General features: G+C 29.9%; 2 protein-coding genes across 2 annotated transcripts; one reads left to right on the top strand and one right to left on the bottom strand.

The window, feature by feature from the left end:
* The first annotated feature begins 4681 nt into the window (after positions 1-4681).
* LOC135960349 (ribosomal RNA-processing protein 8) lies at positions 4682-5906 on the top strand. Its single transcript, XM_065511617.1, has one exon. It carries the CDS (start codon positions 4729-4731, stop codon positions 5791-5793), a length of 1065 nt encoding a protein of 354 aa, XP_065367689.1. The 5' UTR covers positions 4682-4728; the 3' UTR covers positions 5794-5906.
* A 1023-nt stretch (positions 5907-6929) lies between these two features.
* On the bottom strand, positions 6930-8127 carry LOC135960589 (tRNA methyltransferase 10 homolog A). Its single transcript, XM_065511910.1, has 2 exons — positions 7311-8127; positions 6930-7249 (listed from the first exon to the last, which is right to left on the bottom strand). Exons 1-2 carry the CDS (start codon positions 8089-8091, stop codon positions 6969-6971), a joined length of 1062 nt encoding a protein of 353 aa, XP_065367982.1. The 5' UTR covers positions 8092-8127; the 3' UTR covers positions 6930-6968.
* Positions 8128-15233: the final 7106 nt, after the last annotated feature.

The following is a 15233-nucleotide window of genomic DNA, read 5'->3' as shown; positions in this document are numbered from 1 at the left end:
TTGGTAAAGGGTATATAAGATTCGGCACAGCCGAATATAGCTCTCTTACTTGTTTTTATTTAGTTTTTTTAAGTCAAAATAATTTTTCATTACATATACATGGGGCATTTCATGTCAAGTGAACCAACTTTTGAAATCGATGTCTTCCGGGATGAAATTAGCAGCAAGGTTAGTTCTATTGGATAGTAACTCAGACACAATTTTTCAACAAGATCGGTAGAGAACTCTCTGAGTTATAGGGTCAAATTTTGACATTTTGGTCAAACAGGTTTTTTCTTATCCATGTAACTTATTACCTATAGCAAAAAAAAAATTACAAAAAGGGTCCATTTTAAAAAAAAAAGTCAACAAAGTTTTTGATTTTGCAAAAAAAGTCAAAAATTGTATGTTTTGAGTTACAAAATATTTATTTTGATAGATATCCCACTCGCATCCCACTAAGCGACCAAATAGGTGTTCAAGGAAAATATCTAAGCTTTATTAAAAAAAAGTCAAAAAAGTTTTTGATTTCGGAAAAAAAATATTAAAAATGTTTTATTTTTTTTTTAAATATTTTTTTTCGAAAGATTGAAGAAAGAGCTATCTAAACTATTTGGGACAAATTTTGCTAAGAACAATAGATAATAAGTTACATGGATAAGAAAAAACCCCTGTTTGACCAAAATGTCAAAATTTGACCCCCTATAACACAGAGAGTTCTCGACCGATCTTGTTGATAAATGTCTTTTTATAAGTTTGTTTGTTTGTACGAATCAAATTCTTATCACTACATGAAGCTTAAATAATAATGGTATGGATCGGAACACCACTATACGGAGTTTGGCTGAAAAAGGTCGGGATTGGATTGGTAGGTAGTCGCATCATATAAAGCAAATAGTTATTTTTCTAATAGCTGGAGTACTATAATTGTGAAAGTCTTGAAACTTTATATCTGAAGAACTATAATTCTAAAAGTATGTATTTAAATTTCTTATTATTGTACGGAGTATACTACATAGTAAATAGTGAGGTATCCGAAAAAATATTAGAGATATTTATTTCTAAATATCATGAGAACTATAATTGCAAAATTCTTCAAACTTTGTCCAAATTTTTCATAGTTTGGTTGAAAATTGTCGGGATTGTATTAGTGGGCATGGTACCTCCCATAGAAAGGAATTAGTTAATTTCGAATATCTGGAAACCTATAATTGTAAAATAATTAAACTTTGTATGAATCAATTTCTTTCTAAAAATGGTGTGAATCGGAACAGTGTATTTAGGACCTCCTTTACAAAGAAACATGTAATTTCGGGAGTCTTTAAGCAATGTCTGAATCACTTTCTTATATATTTACGATGTTTGGCTGAAATTAGGCGGTATCGGCTTAGAGTGAATGACCCTTCTCATATATGAAAATAACTAATTTTAAACCATGAATATCAGGAAAATTATAAATAATGAATAGCGTACAATGAGTTATTTTGTTACCAATATACATAAAATATATACAATTGGGTGGGATCAGAACAGAATAAAGTTATTTTCAATATCAAGTGAACTGTAATTGTGAGAGTATTTACTTTACGTTGATGCCACGTGACCCTCAAATAAACAACTAAGCGTGTAATAAACAACTAGCGTAGTTGCGAATACCAACAACTGAACGTAGTTTGGAACAAGGGAGATGTTTCTTCCCATTCAAAGATAATATTCATTATCGAATATTTTGAGAACTACTACTAATTTTCATACTTTGTTTAAATTCCTTTGTTGCCAGTAACCGTTGTTTGGTGATATAGTTAGCATAGCGCACCGGGTTAAGCTACATATTTTTAATTTTTGTAAATATTATTAATAATTTAATTCATTTCAACTTCTATCGGGCTTAAAAAACACGCTTTATATTATGTTCTGAAGTGACAAAATTTGTGTTATAGTTTTCACAATAAAAAAAAATCCAGTACAGAAAACTAGTAATTAAATATAATCATTTCAGCAACTAATTGTAACTTTAATTATTTAAAGTCCGCTAAAATACCGTTACCAAATTAACACAATTTAGCATTACCGTTACCTTTTCACCGCTTTGAATCGGTAGCCGACCTTGATTTAACAATTTAATGAATCAAAAATTTCATTACAAACAGTGGAATTTCTTTTTAAGCTCTTTTTGCCAGTATTCTTAATAATTTTGCATACTTTTATACATTTATTTTCAACACTCAAAATATAATTTTCAATAAAATTGAAGTTTCCCATAAATATTTAATTACATTTAAGCTTTTTATAAAAAACAACAACAACAAATATGTATTGCTGAATTTTATTTTGGCAACCGGAAACCATTATTAAATGACAAAATACTGAAAACAATAACACCACTGATAAGAAATGTAATAAAATATTTATGAAAAATTAAAAAAAAAAAAGTGTATAAAAAATACAGCTACATTTTAAAATAAAATAAAAAGATTTATAAGATTTATGTATATCAAACATTTTTGATAAGTTCGAATAGTTTCCGCTCTATGTCTATTCTCTATGGTTCGAATCATAGAGAAATATACATTGAGCAGAAACTAAAAAAAAACTCAAACAAAATAGTTACTCAAAATGTTCGCACTCGTAGGTGTTTTAGTTTTCACATAGATTTTTTTACTAATACATTCTCACCACTTAGGTTTTTGATAACTGAGTTAGGGAAAAAAGTACTTTTTTAACCATAGTTGGGGGTAGTGCACTAATTTTTAACTATCACTAATAGTTAGTGGTAGTGTAAAATATTTCACTAATTTTTTTAATGTTTAGTGATGAGTTGAAAAATATAAGCCTCACTCAATAATAGTGATAGTGTAGTTAAAATTTTTTAACTAATAATATTTTGAAAAAGTTAAAATATTTTTTTTTGCAGCGTAATGAAATAATTTTTTCTACATTAAAATTTTTAGTTACAAAAATATTCCTGCACTATTTTTTTCAACAAAGAAATGTTTTACTCTATTCATAGTTTAAGTTAATATATTTAAGGAAAAAACGTAAAAGCGGTATATAAATATACAAATTACAATAAAAAGAGAAATAAGCAATTACACATAAAATAATTAGCGACTATTGGCTTTAAGTAAAACAAGCTTTTCGAAATTCGAATCACTTAATTTATTTCTCGGAGGAGAATCCACCATTCCACTAAAAGAAAATAAACGCTCTACTGGAGCAGAAGAAGCCAAAGGCGTGTTAAATTTAAAAAACATTTGCCTTATTATTGGATATTTTTTGAGACTGCAAATATCAGTGTCCGAGCTTAAAAGGAATGCACGTATTTCACTTTCTATGCCATCTTTCTGAACAAAGGTTGAAGGTCCTAATATTGAAGATGTTAATAAACTAAGTAATTTCTTCAATAACTTTTTCACTTACTGTCAATTTCCCCAAAATCTAAGAATCCTACATTATCAGTGTTTTTTTGTGTTATTATTTCTTCGGATGCTGAAAAACACTTTGAAGCTTGCTCAACAAACATCTGTATATTTAATATTCTAGTTTAAACTGGAATAACTTCACGATCACTAATTTTGAATATATTAGTGCAAAGAAAATTATTGAAGCTTTTTTTTAGTTATTGTTAAATTTTTTAACTATTTGAGTTTAGTGCTTATTTCTACACTACCACTCAATTGATTTATAGTTAAAAAAATATCACTATCACTAAAAAATATTAGTGATAAAAATATAAGCTTCACTACCACTAAAGCTGATGAAAATTAGTTAAAACTATATTTTTTAAAATAATATTTAGTGCTAGTGAAATGTTGATTGCACTCAACATTTAGTGCACTATCCCCAACTCTGTTTTTAACATTCTTAAATCCCATAGTTGATATAAAAATATAGTAACCCATTTTATATGGCCTAATATTATTCTTAATTATTTTGTAAAGAGTTCCGATAACTTCGATCCTGGTATGAATTATTATAACCATAAAACTAAAAAATCAGATTTTTGGGATTTTCAAAAGCTTTTACAGAATTGCGGGATAAATTTCAAAATTTGTTTTTATTTTTCCATTTTAAATAGAAAATTCTGCATAACTGTAAAATTTCATTAAAATATATTCATACAAAAAAAATTTAATTTCAATTTTAAAAATTTGCAAAAAAAAAACTCATTAAAAACCATTTTTCCCATGTTTCAAAAAATTGTTCCATGAATTTTTTAATTGTCAAAAGTTACATATATTTTTGAAAAATAGACAAAATCCCCTAGCCATTGATATATAACTTATGTTTTTTACATTGCAAAATAATTAGAGAAAACTTAACATCTCGCAGAGAATTTACCCAATACTGTTTTCATTCATAAAAATGTTGCTAGGTAGGCAAACATACTTTTTTATTGATACAGACTTCAATTTTCATAGTGGTTCTTAAATTTATTACATTTCTAAACATTTAAATTCAACGGATCTCCGATTAATTCATTTTAACGTTATACTGGTCATTCTGTAGTTAATTTACCCTAGACAAAAACCTTAGCTATGACACCTTTCTAAAACCGTTTCATAGAGATGCCGTATATTTCAAGAAAATATACACCAATTAAATAATCCAACCACCCTATGACATTATAAAAAATGGCCGTTTTTACACATCTACCACACGTGTGATTTGTTTATTTACTTTTTTTTCATCCACCAAAGTGTACATTTTTTCAATTCTAATCGATTTTTATTAAAAAACTAAAATAAAATGAAGTTTTTTGTGCCCTCAGCCTTTGATACCAGTTCAGATGCTGTACAATTTAAACCCACTCAGACATCAACTGAACAAAATGCTGCAAAGTCTAAGAAAAACAAAAAGAATAAAAAGAAAAAGCAAAAAAAAGATTCCACTGATGAACCTGTCGCGCACAAAGGCAAAGGACCAGTGGCCCCCAGATTTTTGGATAGCGACGATGAAGTAATGCCCGACATGAATAAGGTCAAGACGGGTAAAGTTGAGAAAAAGAAGAATAACAAAAAACAACAGGCACAGAAGCTCAAAGCCACACCGGCTTTAAGCAAGGCCATACAAGACACCATTACCTTGGCCAAAAACGATCCAAATGATGAGGATATGGAAGAGGATGACACACCACAATCTGCTACTCCCGCAAATTCCTTTGAAGCTAAACTTAAGGAACAGCTTATGGGAGGACGCTTTCGTTTTCTCAACGAAAAACTCTACACCATGGATAGCACAAAGGCCGAAAATTTATTTAAAAAAGATCCAGAAGCTTTTACCGCCTATCACGATGGCTACCGCCATCAGGTAGAGAAATGGCCCTTAAATCCTTTGGATCGTATTATTAAAATGATTAAGAAGCTGCCCAAATCTTTGGAGATAGGTGACTTTGGCTGCGGCGAGGGCAAGCTTGCGAAATCTGTGCCCCATAAAGTGATATCCATGGATTTGATGAGTTGTCGTGATGAAATTATAGCCTGTGATATGGCTAAGACACCTTTAACCACCCACTCATTGGATGTGGCCGTCTACTGTCTCTCCTTAATGGGCACCAATTTGAAAGATTATCTTTTGGAGGCCAATCGTGTTTTAAAAATGGATGGTTTAATTTATATTGCTGAAATTCAATCGCGTTTCGAAAATGTTAAAGATTTCGTTAGAAAGCTGGATTCTTTTGGTTTTCAATTGGTGCGTCAAGATGTGGGTCAAAAAGTCTTCTATTTCTTCCAGTTTAAAAAAGTGCGTAATGTTGGTAAGGTGGCCAATGTACCGGAATTGGCTTTGAAGCCTTGTTTGTATAGAAAACGTTAAGGAGATGAAAAATTACGAAAGATGACGCGCGATCATGCAATTGTTTTAAGTTAAATTACTGTTTAAATACATACATTATGTAAATAAAAGAAAATTTATATTAAAGGACTGAATTATAATGGTTTTATTATTCAGTTTTATTCTATACACATATTTTACAGTTTAAATGTTTAGATGATAGACCTGGGTCCAAATTACTGCATTCGTTGTTGTTGTTGTAGCAGGAGCGGTTGCTGAGTTGACAGCCCTTGGCCGAGTGAACTCGGGTCATTCCGGTGCGTAGAACCGGCTGTCATGGGAATGTATACTGCATTCGTGATCGAATGCGGTAATTCGACCTCTGTTCAGAATTCGAACGTGCAAGTTTTTATTATTATTGGGATTCTCTTATTCGATATCGAATAAAATCTATATAAAATTATAATGATTGTGCTAGAGTTTTTACTCGAACGCTAATAAGCGTTCGAAATTTATTTCGATTATGAGTTCCGCCTGATCTAGTTGAGGCCCTATACTTTCAAACAAATCTGTCATTGTCAGAATTGTTATATGGCTATATTGCAAAAATAACCATTAAACACGAATTGTAAAATCGTACGAATTATATAAAATAACATTTTGAAATATTGGCCCTGCATTATATGATTTTCGATCAACCAATTTCATTTCATATATTTTCAATTGTTAGGAATTTTATTTTCATATATAAATTTCGATTATTCGTTATCCAAAATTGATTGGTATATATAAGTGATCACGAAAAATCGGTTTTAGTGCCTGAACATATATTTTCTACCATAATCGTAATCGATTTACCATTCACTAAAGAGCAATGATGCATTTCCAAACACGCCCAATATGATAATGACCTTTGGTTCATATCTAAAGTATATAAAGTTCAAATATTTTTTGAAACTCTTTAATGAATTTCCTTGGCCTTAAAATGAACTAAATTATTTTTACTTATATTTTTGTTTTAACGATTTATTTTAGTAATAAGGGAGAAACTGAAATTTTCTTTAAAAAAAAATCATAATCACGATGCATTGATAAAACTAAGATTAATAAAATTATTGAAAACAAGAATTGTTTGCTTATAAACTTTTTGCAGGGATTTCTGTTGTTGAATATGATCAGGTTTAATGATTTTTAATAGTTTTACCAAAGTATTAACGTCAACTTTCACTTCCTTGATTTTCTTCCTCTACCTTGGAAATATTAGTAACTATTTTCTGAACTGGTGTATCTAAAGGTTTACTGCTATCCTCTACTGCTTCCTGAGTAGTATTGCCATCTTCATTTGCATTATTTTGTCCATTCACCATATTCACAACTCCTTCATTTTCTTTTAAAACTCCCGTTTCCTTAAGTTTGGCACCTTTTCGTGGTGGTATAGTCTGTAATATGGCATCAGCCCAACTTTTTCCTTCCGCCACACGTACTAAAATTTCAAAAACTAAAAAGAACACAACATTATCAAACTGATCTATAAATAACAAACAAATTTTCATACTAACCATGAAATGTAGTCAATACTGTTCTTGTTTTCATATCAACATATTCTCCCAACGGCAGACGAGCCGTTTGTAAACCTTCCCTAGTGGCTTTATCATGGCAATAGTTTTTATGATGATTATGGTCTACCAGGCCACCAATACAATAAACTTTTGTTGGCTCCAAGGTTTCCAACACCGTATCAGATTCACTAGTCAAATACACTATATCCGTATTGGGTTGAAAAACTTTTAAATGATCCTCATCGAAATGATAGTTCACTTGCCAATTTTCCCAACCATCATTTTTCTTTAGAGATTTATGAATATTGCCTTCAGATTTAATACCCGTTAAATGTAATTGCACTGGTTTCTCTGACCTCCTGTTAATTGTGTAGATGCGCAAACACTGTTTTACACATTTTGCCACATCTCGTTCGCTCATCATGTCATCGCAATCCAAATCGATTACAATACGTAGTGAGTTTTCATTGTCAACAGCCGCCTGTTGCTTTTTCTTGAGTTCTTTGCGTGAGGGTCCTGTACGTACGGGTAGTCCTTTCTCAGCTGCCTCTTTACGTTTTTGCTTTTGACGTTCCTTTTCTTTCTGGCGTTTTTCTTTGCGTAATTGTTCGTATTGGGCTAATTTCCTTTGCTTTTTCAGTTGATTTTTACTGAATGGTGTGGGTGCAGTAAAGCCGGGACTGTCTTCTAAAGTCGCTGGTATATTGGAAGTATTGCTTTCATCTTGTTCAGCTTCTTTAAACTTTTTTTCAGCCGGTGGACATTCTTCTGTTGTTTCCATTGTGGGAAATAGTGGATGAAAACCAAGAGTAGTTGAGACAGTAGCAAAATGTAAACACGTGCACAAAACAATCGCTTTGTTATTGTTTACCAAGAAACATGGTGGAATTGAAACAATAATATTTTTTGTCAGGGGAAGAATGCTAATATACAATTATTGATTCTAAAATAGTTTATTTTTATCAGAATTTTATCAATAATTTCTGCAGTCCCATATAATATATGTATGCATGTAAACTATTACGAATTATTACATATTTTTAGTGAAATATAATTTATCAGTATCCTAATAGGTATTTGTCACTGAATTTTGTGTACTGAATAAATAAATTTGGTCTGCTAATAGCTAATTTACATATACCCGAAATGTAGTTTAATGAGATTTCGATCACAATCTAGTTTGTGTTACTAGATTTTAATAAGATTTGCCATACAAAACAAAATTAGTCCGAAATTATAAAAACCATATTGTATTTGTTTTTACAATTACATTTTCCAACAAACTAAGACTGAATAGCAACCCTATAATTCTGAAAGGGCATGTTGAGTAGATAATTTTTGTAGAATAAACTTATAGTCCAGCTGGTCTGAGTTTTTTTTACAGTGTGTCAAAGTTTTAATTTATTGATCGAAAAAAATTTGGCAAGTTAATGTCTGAGAGAATTTTTATTGTCAGAGTTATATTGTGGAATTTTATGAGGATAATTTTTGTTGAAGATCTTTCGAGAAAATCAAAAAATCCTTTCAAAAAGGACATTTAAGGTTTAAAATATTCCACGAACATTTTTTCCTGAAAATTAATTAAGTGGAATTAAATAATTTTAGGCATTTTTCGGATGTTATTTACCTTAGAAACTAAAAAATTATAATATAGTGATTTTCCACGAAGAAAAATAAAGATAGGTAAAGATATCATAACAAAATTCGGAGCTAATATAAATCCAAATGTTCTTAGTTCAATTGCATTATAATTTTTGTCATTTTTTATTTTCTAATACCGAAATTAATAAAACGGGGAAATTGTGTTCCAAAAACTGAGTTTTTTTTTTGGAAAACTGCCTACTATGACGTTATTTACCGTGTGATAGTAAAAAAACTTTGTACGTATTTAAACAAAATATAGGGTTATACAAATATGGAGAATTTTCGAGGACCGGTGCTTTGCGTTTTTAGAATTTTTTAATAAAACCAAATTTTTTTTTTAAATTCTCAAAGTTTTTTAGATCTGGGTGGACTATGTTCGCTTAAGTGAGCCACGCTATTGTATTAAGTTCTCTTTCCGGATCATATAATAATTTTATATATTCCCTATGAAAATTTTTTTACAAAAGAAAAAATATAGGGGCTTTTTGGGAAAAAACGTAAAAAATACGGATCTTTTTACATGGTCCAACTTTGGATGCTTTTTATAGGGACGATATAAATGTTAAGGTAGGATCACACGATTGCCGCAATGAACCAATTTAATACAATTTTTATTGTGCTGAATTGGGGCCCAATAAAGAAATTGTCCCAATCAAATTCTCTGCAGTCACATGATTGCTTCATTTTATATAAATTTGATTGTCGTAAATTGGCGCAAAGCGATTTAGTGGCAATAATTGTCGCATTTCAGTCACACGATTGTTCTAGTTTACGGCAACTCAGAGAAACAGCTGTTGTGCTAGATTTTAAATTTTGTTTTGTTTACATAAATGTAAAAACAATCTATTTTTGAAAAAAATATTTGTTAAATAAAAAAAGAAAATTGCGTCGGCCTTAATTATCATATAAAAAAATTAATAAAGAAATGTTAAAAGATGTATGTGGGTCAGAGAGTGGCTCACAAAAACAATATTTCATTTACAAAAATTAATATTGGCGCTAATTGTCTTCTTTGATTGCCGCACTAGAACACAATAAATATTGGTGTATTTTTAACATTTTTATTGGTGCATGTTGCCTATCAAGCATTCACATGATTGCCGCACCAGGGTTGCATTTGATTGGGCCAAATAAGCACAATATTGTTGTGGTTTGACATATGAGCCAATAAGTTGTGAAATCACACGATTGACGTATAAAATAGACCAATAATTGGTGCATTGCGGCAATCATGTGATCCTACCTTTAGCAACGTGTTTCTATTTTATTCAGAATTTTTTAAAAAAAATCGACCCTCCCACAGTGGTATATAGCAAAGTGGAAGTGTTGTAGAGTTTAAGTTTTGAGTTTGGGTCATGGGACCACCAGATAAATTCTCACTTTTTTTCTATACCACAATTCCTCCGTAGACCCGCCATATCTAAAAAACCAAAAAAAAAAGATCGAGGATTTTTTTTTGTATTTTAAATTTCAGCTCATTCGAATCATAAATGGATTTGTGAATGACCAAATTTGAGGGTCCACCCACTGGCCCTCATTCCGCCTAGGAAGCTGAAGAACTGCAAATCAAATTGAAAGCACATCTGCTCTAACCTTGTGCGAATTATTTAAAAAAAAAAAATAAACAAAAACCTTTCTAAACCACTGTGTACGTAATAAAATTTGGAACTTATAGAGATAACTTTTGCCATCACTTAAAAGCCGAATTCCTAAAATGGGGAAAATATGTTCCAAAACTTTATTTTTTTCACAAATTAAGGCCGTTTATTATAACCGTAGATTTGCGTTTTAGAAATTTTTAGATATATCTGAAATTTTTCTTCAAACTTGGCCAAGTTTGGTGTTCCGTACAATAAACCTCATTCCAATTACGATCCCATCTAAATACAAATCAACTCAGAAACACCTCCGCTCTGACTGTTTTAAATATCAGTAGATATCTTACTGACTCGTTCACGAGCTACCGAATTATTTACAACATAAAAAGTGTCTAAACCACTGTGCAACTGTGCGAGATCAAACATCGACAATATTGCCCTCTTGAAGAAGTTTACATTTTGCTCCACAATGACAAAAAAGGCAGAATTCTGATATTTATATTAAAAAAATAATCCATTCCAACTATTCTATCCCAATAAGCATTTTTACTGGAATTCAAGTTGAAAGCAAGTGTAATTCTAACTTCCAATTATAGTCAAACAATTGAATTACAGTTGTATTACACTTTATTTCAATAGCATTCTCCATTAAAAAGGAAACATAAATTCAAGCCATATGTTTTTTGTTTGAAACTTTTTTTATTTTTTCAAAATTTTTGAAGCTTAAAACATAATTACATTTGCATTCAAGTCAAATTCCAACAAAATGTTCAAGTGCTTGAATTTTTGAGGCTTTGGTGCTTATTGGGATTATTTTTTTTCACCCTTCAATTTTATTTTAAAATAAAACACAGAATATTTTTTTTTTTATTTTATTTACAAAAGTAATATTTTACTATTTGATGTTTTGTTTTCCTCATGTTAAAGTTTTATAAGTATGTATATGTTTTTTAATAATTATTTATTTTTGTAATAATACATAGTTGTATATGTTTTACAAAAACCCCAAAATAAAAATATAATAATTTGTTCGAAAAATTATTAGTATTTTGTAAAAAATAAATTATAAAAAAATATATAAATTATAAATATAATGGATAATAATTAATAAAAAAACAATCGTATGTATTTATTCGTATGTTGTATGTATAATTGTATTTAGATTAAAACATCTTATTCCCTAAATAATGTATTATTTCATATAAATATTTATTTATGTATGTAAGTATTTTATGAAGGTATTCGTATGTGAATGAATATGATGATAATGATGAATAATCATAAATAGTTGTAATAATTATGTATTTATTTCTTAATTTTAAGTAAATATTTGTTGTGGTTTCATTTTGAATGTATGTATTTATTTGTTTAACTGACATTATTAACAATTTAAGTATTATATATTTAGTTGTGGTATTGTATATGATTTGACTTACTTATTTTCAATATATAATTGTTATATTGTATGTATTGAATTTCTTCAATTAAACTATGTATTTATTAATTTTCTTTTTTGATGTATGTATTTAATTTTATTTGTATTTCTACGATTACACAAGTTTAATTTTATTTTCCTAATCTTCATATGGATGTACTGTTCCATCATTGCTTGCTCTATACTTTTAGATTTTGAGTATAATGTATTGTATATAAATTACAGAAAAACTTAATAGATCATAAAGTTTATATTTTGCACTCGGGACCCAATTTGTGTTTTATGTTTTTTTAAATATTGGAATCATTTTGTAAAAATCTATTGAAACGTAATGTTATTGATGTACTTGATGCCAAATCGAATCTTTTTTGTGAATACCCTACATTATTTTAATAAATTTTGTGTCTTTAATGATCACAAAAAGTTAATTAAAATGTTTCGGCTTCCAATAATAGACTGATCTGATAAATTGTATATATCCATATATAATTCACTTCCAAACATTTATAGTGCTTTTCGCAATCTTTAATTCGACTGTAACTGAGTTAGTATACCATAGATTAAAAGTATTATGAGCTGAATTTAAATCCGTAGACGTGTCTCGCCATCTGATAAGATTTTATTGATTTATCTTCTGTGTTCAAGGAATACCTACTGAATGCGTCAATATCTTGTTTATGTCATTTGTTATCCTGGAGAGAATTCGAATTATTGTTACTTTTGCATGCCGACTAATGGATCATAGTCTTTGATGATCCACATTTATTCACAGCTGCGCCCCTTAGTCGCCCCTTAGTCGAAAATATCTGATTTACTGACAGTTAAATAACATCATTTTTGGTTTGTTTTCAAAAAATGTATCTAAGGTCCAAAATTACATTAAAAATTGCCTTTACATATCTAGGTCCCTAAGCTATATTAACTTCTCTAATCAATCAAATATATTTGGATAAGCCTAGTTAATATATAACACCAATGAGAAATTTAATTATTAAATAGACTTATTCATTAAATTATTAGTTATATAATTTCATTCGACATTCAAAAGATTCCTTCTGGGTACTTCAGAATATATGCTGCCTAGAAATTTCTAGTCGGTCAAAGGATTTGTTGGGGTTATCACCGAAATATACCTGATATTAATAATAGCACTTTTCTTTGTATGGATGTTTTCACGATTTATTAACCTAAAATAAAACATCCAATCGAAAGTGAAAGATAGAAGGTTGCTAGTGGATATTCATTCATGAATATTCAAACTCGGGGACTTTGAAATATAATTTTTAAAACTTTTTATTGATAAAGAAGAAGGAGGTAGGTGCATATGGGCCTAAGAAAAACGTCTGAAGATTAATCCGTCGAAGACCGAGTGGATATAACTCCATTAGATACATATATAATTAAATACATCTATGCCAAGTCGACATAAGAAGTCAAGCGGCCTAAGGCCTGATCGTGTAGCATAGGCTCACCAATTTATTGCTGGACAACGATCGGACTAAAAACCTTTTATAATAAATTTTGAAAGCAACTCTCGGGATAACGCGAATCCTTGAAGATATATACAGTCACTGGTTACTAAATGTTATTTTATGACCTTGACATCTTGGTAATTCTAAGACTAACCAACACATGTAAATTTTCCAAGCGAAAATCTGCGTCATGGTATATCTGCAAAGCGAATCTGAGAACATTAGTATTTACGGTATCAATAGTGTGCAAATTAAGACTCTCAGTCCGCATGTAACGAAGTCGAAGTTTCTTGTCAAATGCATTAATAATTTGGACCATTATAGTGTCGAATTAGAATAGCTCGATGGACATGAGAATGTTCGGGTAAATGTATTTGCATGAATCGAATCGGTTCAAAAATAAACTGCTTCGCAAAACGAACAATATTGTATGTAATCAACGATTACCACTTAAGGGATATTTAAACTGTTCTGATGCTCTCTTGAGCGAGTTAAAATCAAGACCCTCTTTATGATTTTCACAGAAATTCGATTGCACTACTCATAGGCACACTCATTTGTCTTATCAGAATGTTTGGGTTCCCTACACAGAGAAAACTGATTCGTAGTAGCAACCGAATTTGTTGCCAATCGAATCATTCTACATTTTGTGACCGAATTTTACAGTTGTGGCTACAAAATTTTAGTAGGGGTAAACAAAGTTTGGTTGCTTCAGCCGAAATTCTTCTTTATCAACTGAATTTCTGTGGATAGAACCAATACATTCTGTGTGTGCAACCGTATTATTCGATTGGCATTGAATCTGAATTCTCTGTGTAGTAAATCAGTTCAATTCTATGCTTTTCAAAATTTACACAGCTTCAAAGATTCAGATATCATGCTCAAGTGCGCTAGAGATTTTTCTTGACGTAAAGAATATGCCGTTTAGATAGACTGCTGAAACACTCGCGAGACTTTAACGGAAATCGATCGCTCATCTTTTAGACTTATGGTCTAGCATACTATATAGTGGAGTTTGTTTGACCCACTTAATCAAACCTTCTATACAATTTTATCTATTAATTTATAAAATTTTTCAGTTTATTCGATCTTCAACTTAAAACAGAACTGATTAAGAAGAATATGCACAATTAAAAGTAGTCCTTAACATTTCCATGAAAAACTAGTGTACAAGCCTGTAGAAATGTGATTACTATTTAAAGAATGCATATTTTTAACTTTTTAAGGCTGCTATATTCAGAAAGATCTAGAAAGAAACAAATGTACATATCGTAGATAACAAAAAGTCTGCAATTTTTGAAAATTTGTTTTATTCGACCATCAGAAAAACATATTACTTTCCCTCCTAAATAGTTCGATTAAATTGAAATATTTTGATTAAATAAAAATTAATTTAAGTGCTCATAATTACGTATTTCTTGTAATCTGAAATTAAATCTCAACTAGATTAGGAAAGGGCAGAATCGCAAATGTTATGCGAGTGTTAGCATAACATTTGCGATTCTGATTTGAACTCTTAAGATAGGTGTTTTGTAAATCGCAAAACTCTTGGAGAGTTCAAATCCCAAGAGTATGCTGAAGTGATATTTCCAATTGAATTTTAGAATTTTGTAATTATATTTCAGAAATTTCCATTTGAATTTCAGAAATTTACAATTATATTTCTGAATTTTCTAATTGTATTTCAGAATATTCCAATTTTATTTCAGAAGTTTCCATTTATATTTCAGAACTTTCTAATTTTTTTCAGAATTTTCCAATTGTATTTTAGAAA

Source organism: Calliphora vicina, chromosome 5 (assembly GCF_958450345.1).
Source record: "Calliphora vicina chromosome 5, idCalVici1.1, whole genome shotgun sequence".
Lineage (NCBI taxonomy): Eukaryota > Metazoa > Arthropoda > Insecta > Diptera > Calliphoridae > Calliphora > Calliphora vicina.
The sequence above is the reverse complement of the archived record's forward strand: the minus strand, read 5'-3'. Positions and strand labels throughout refer to the sequence as shown.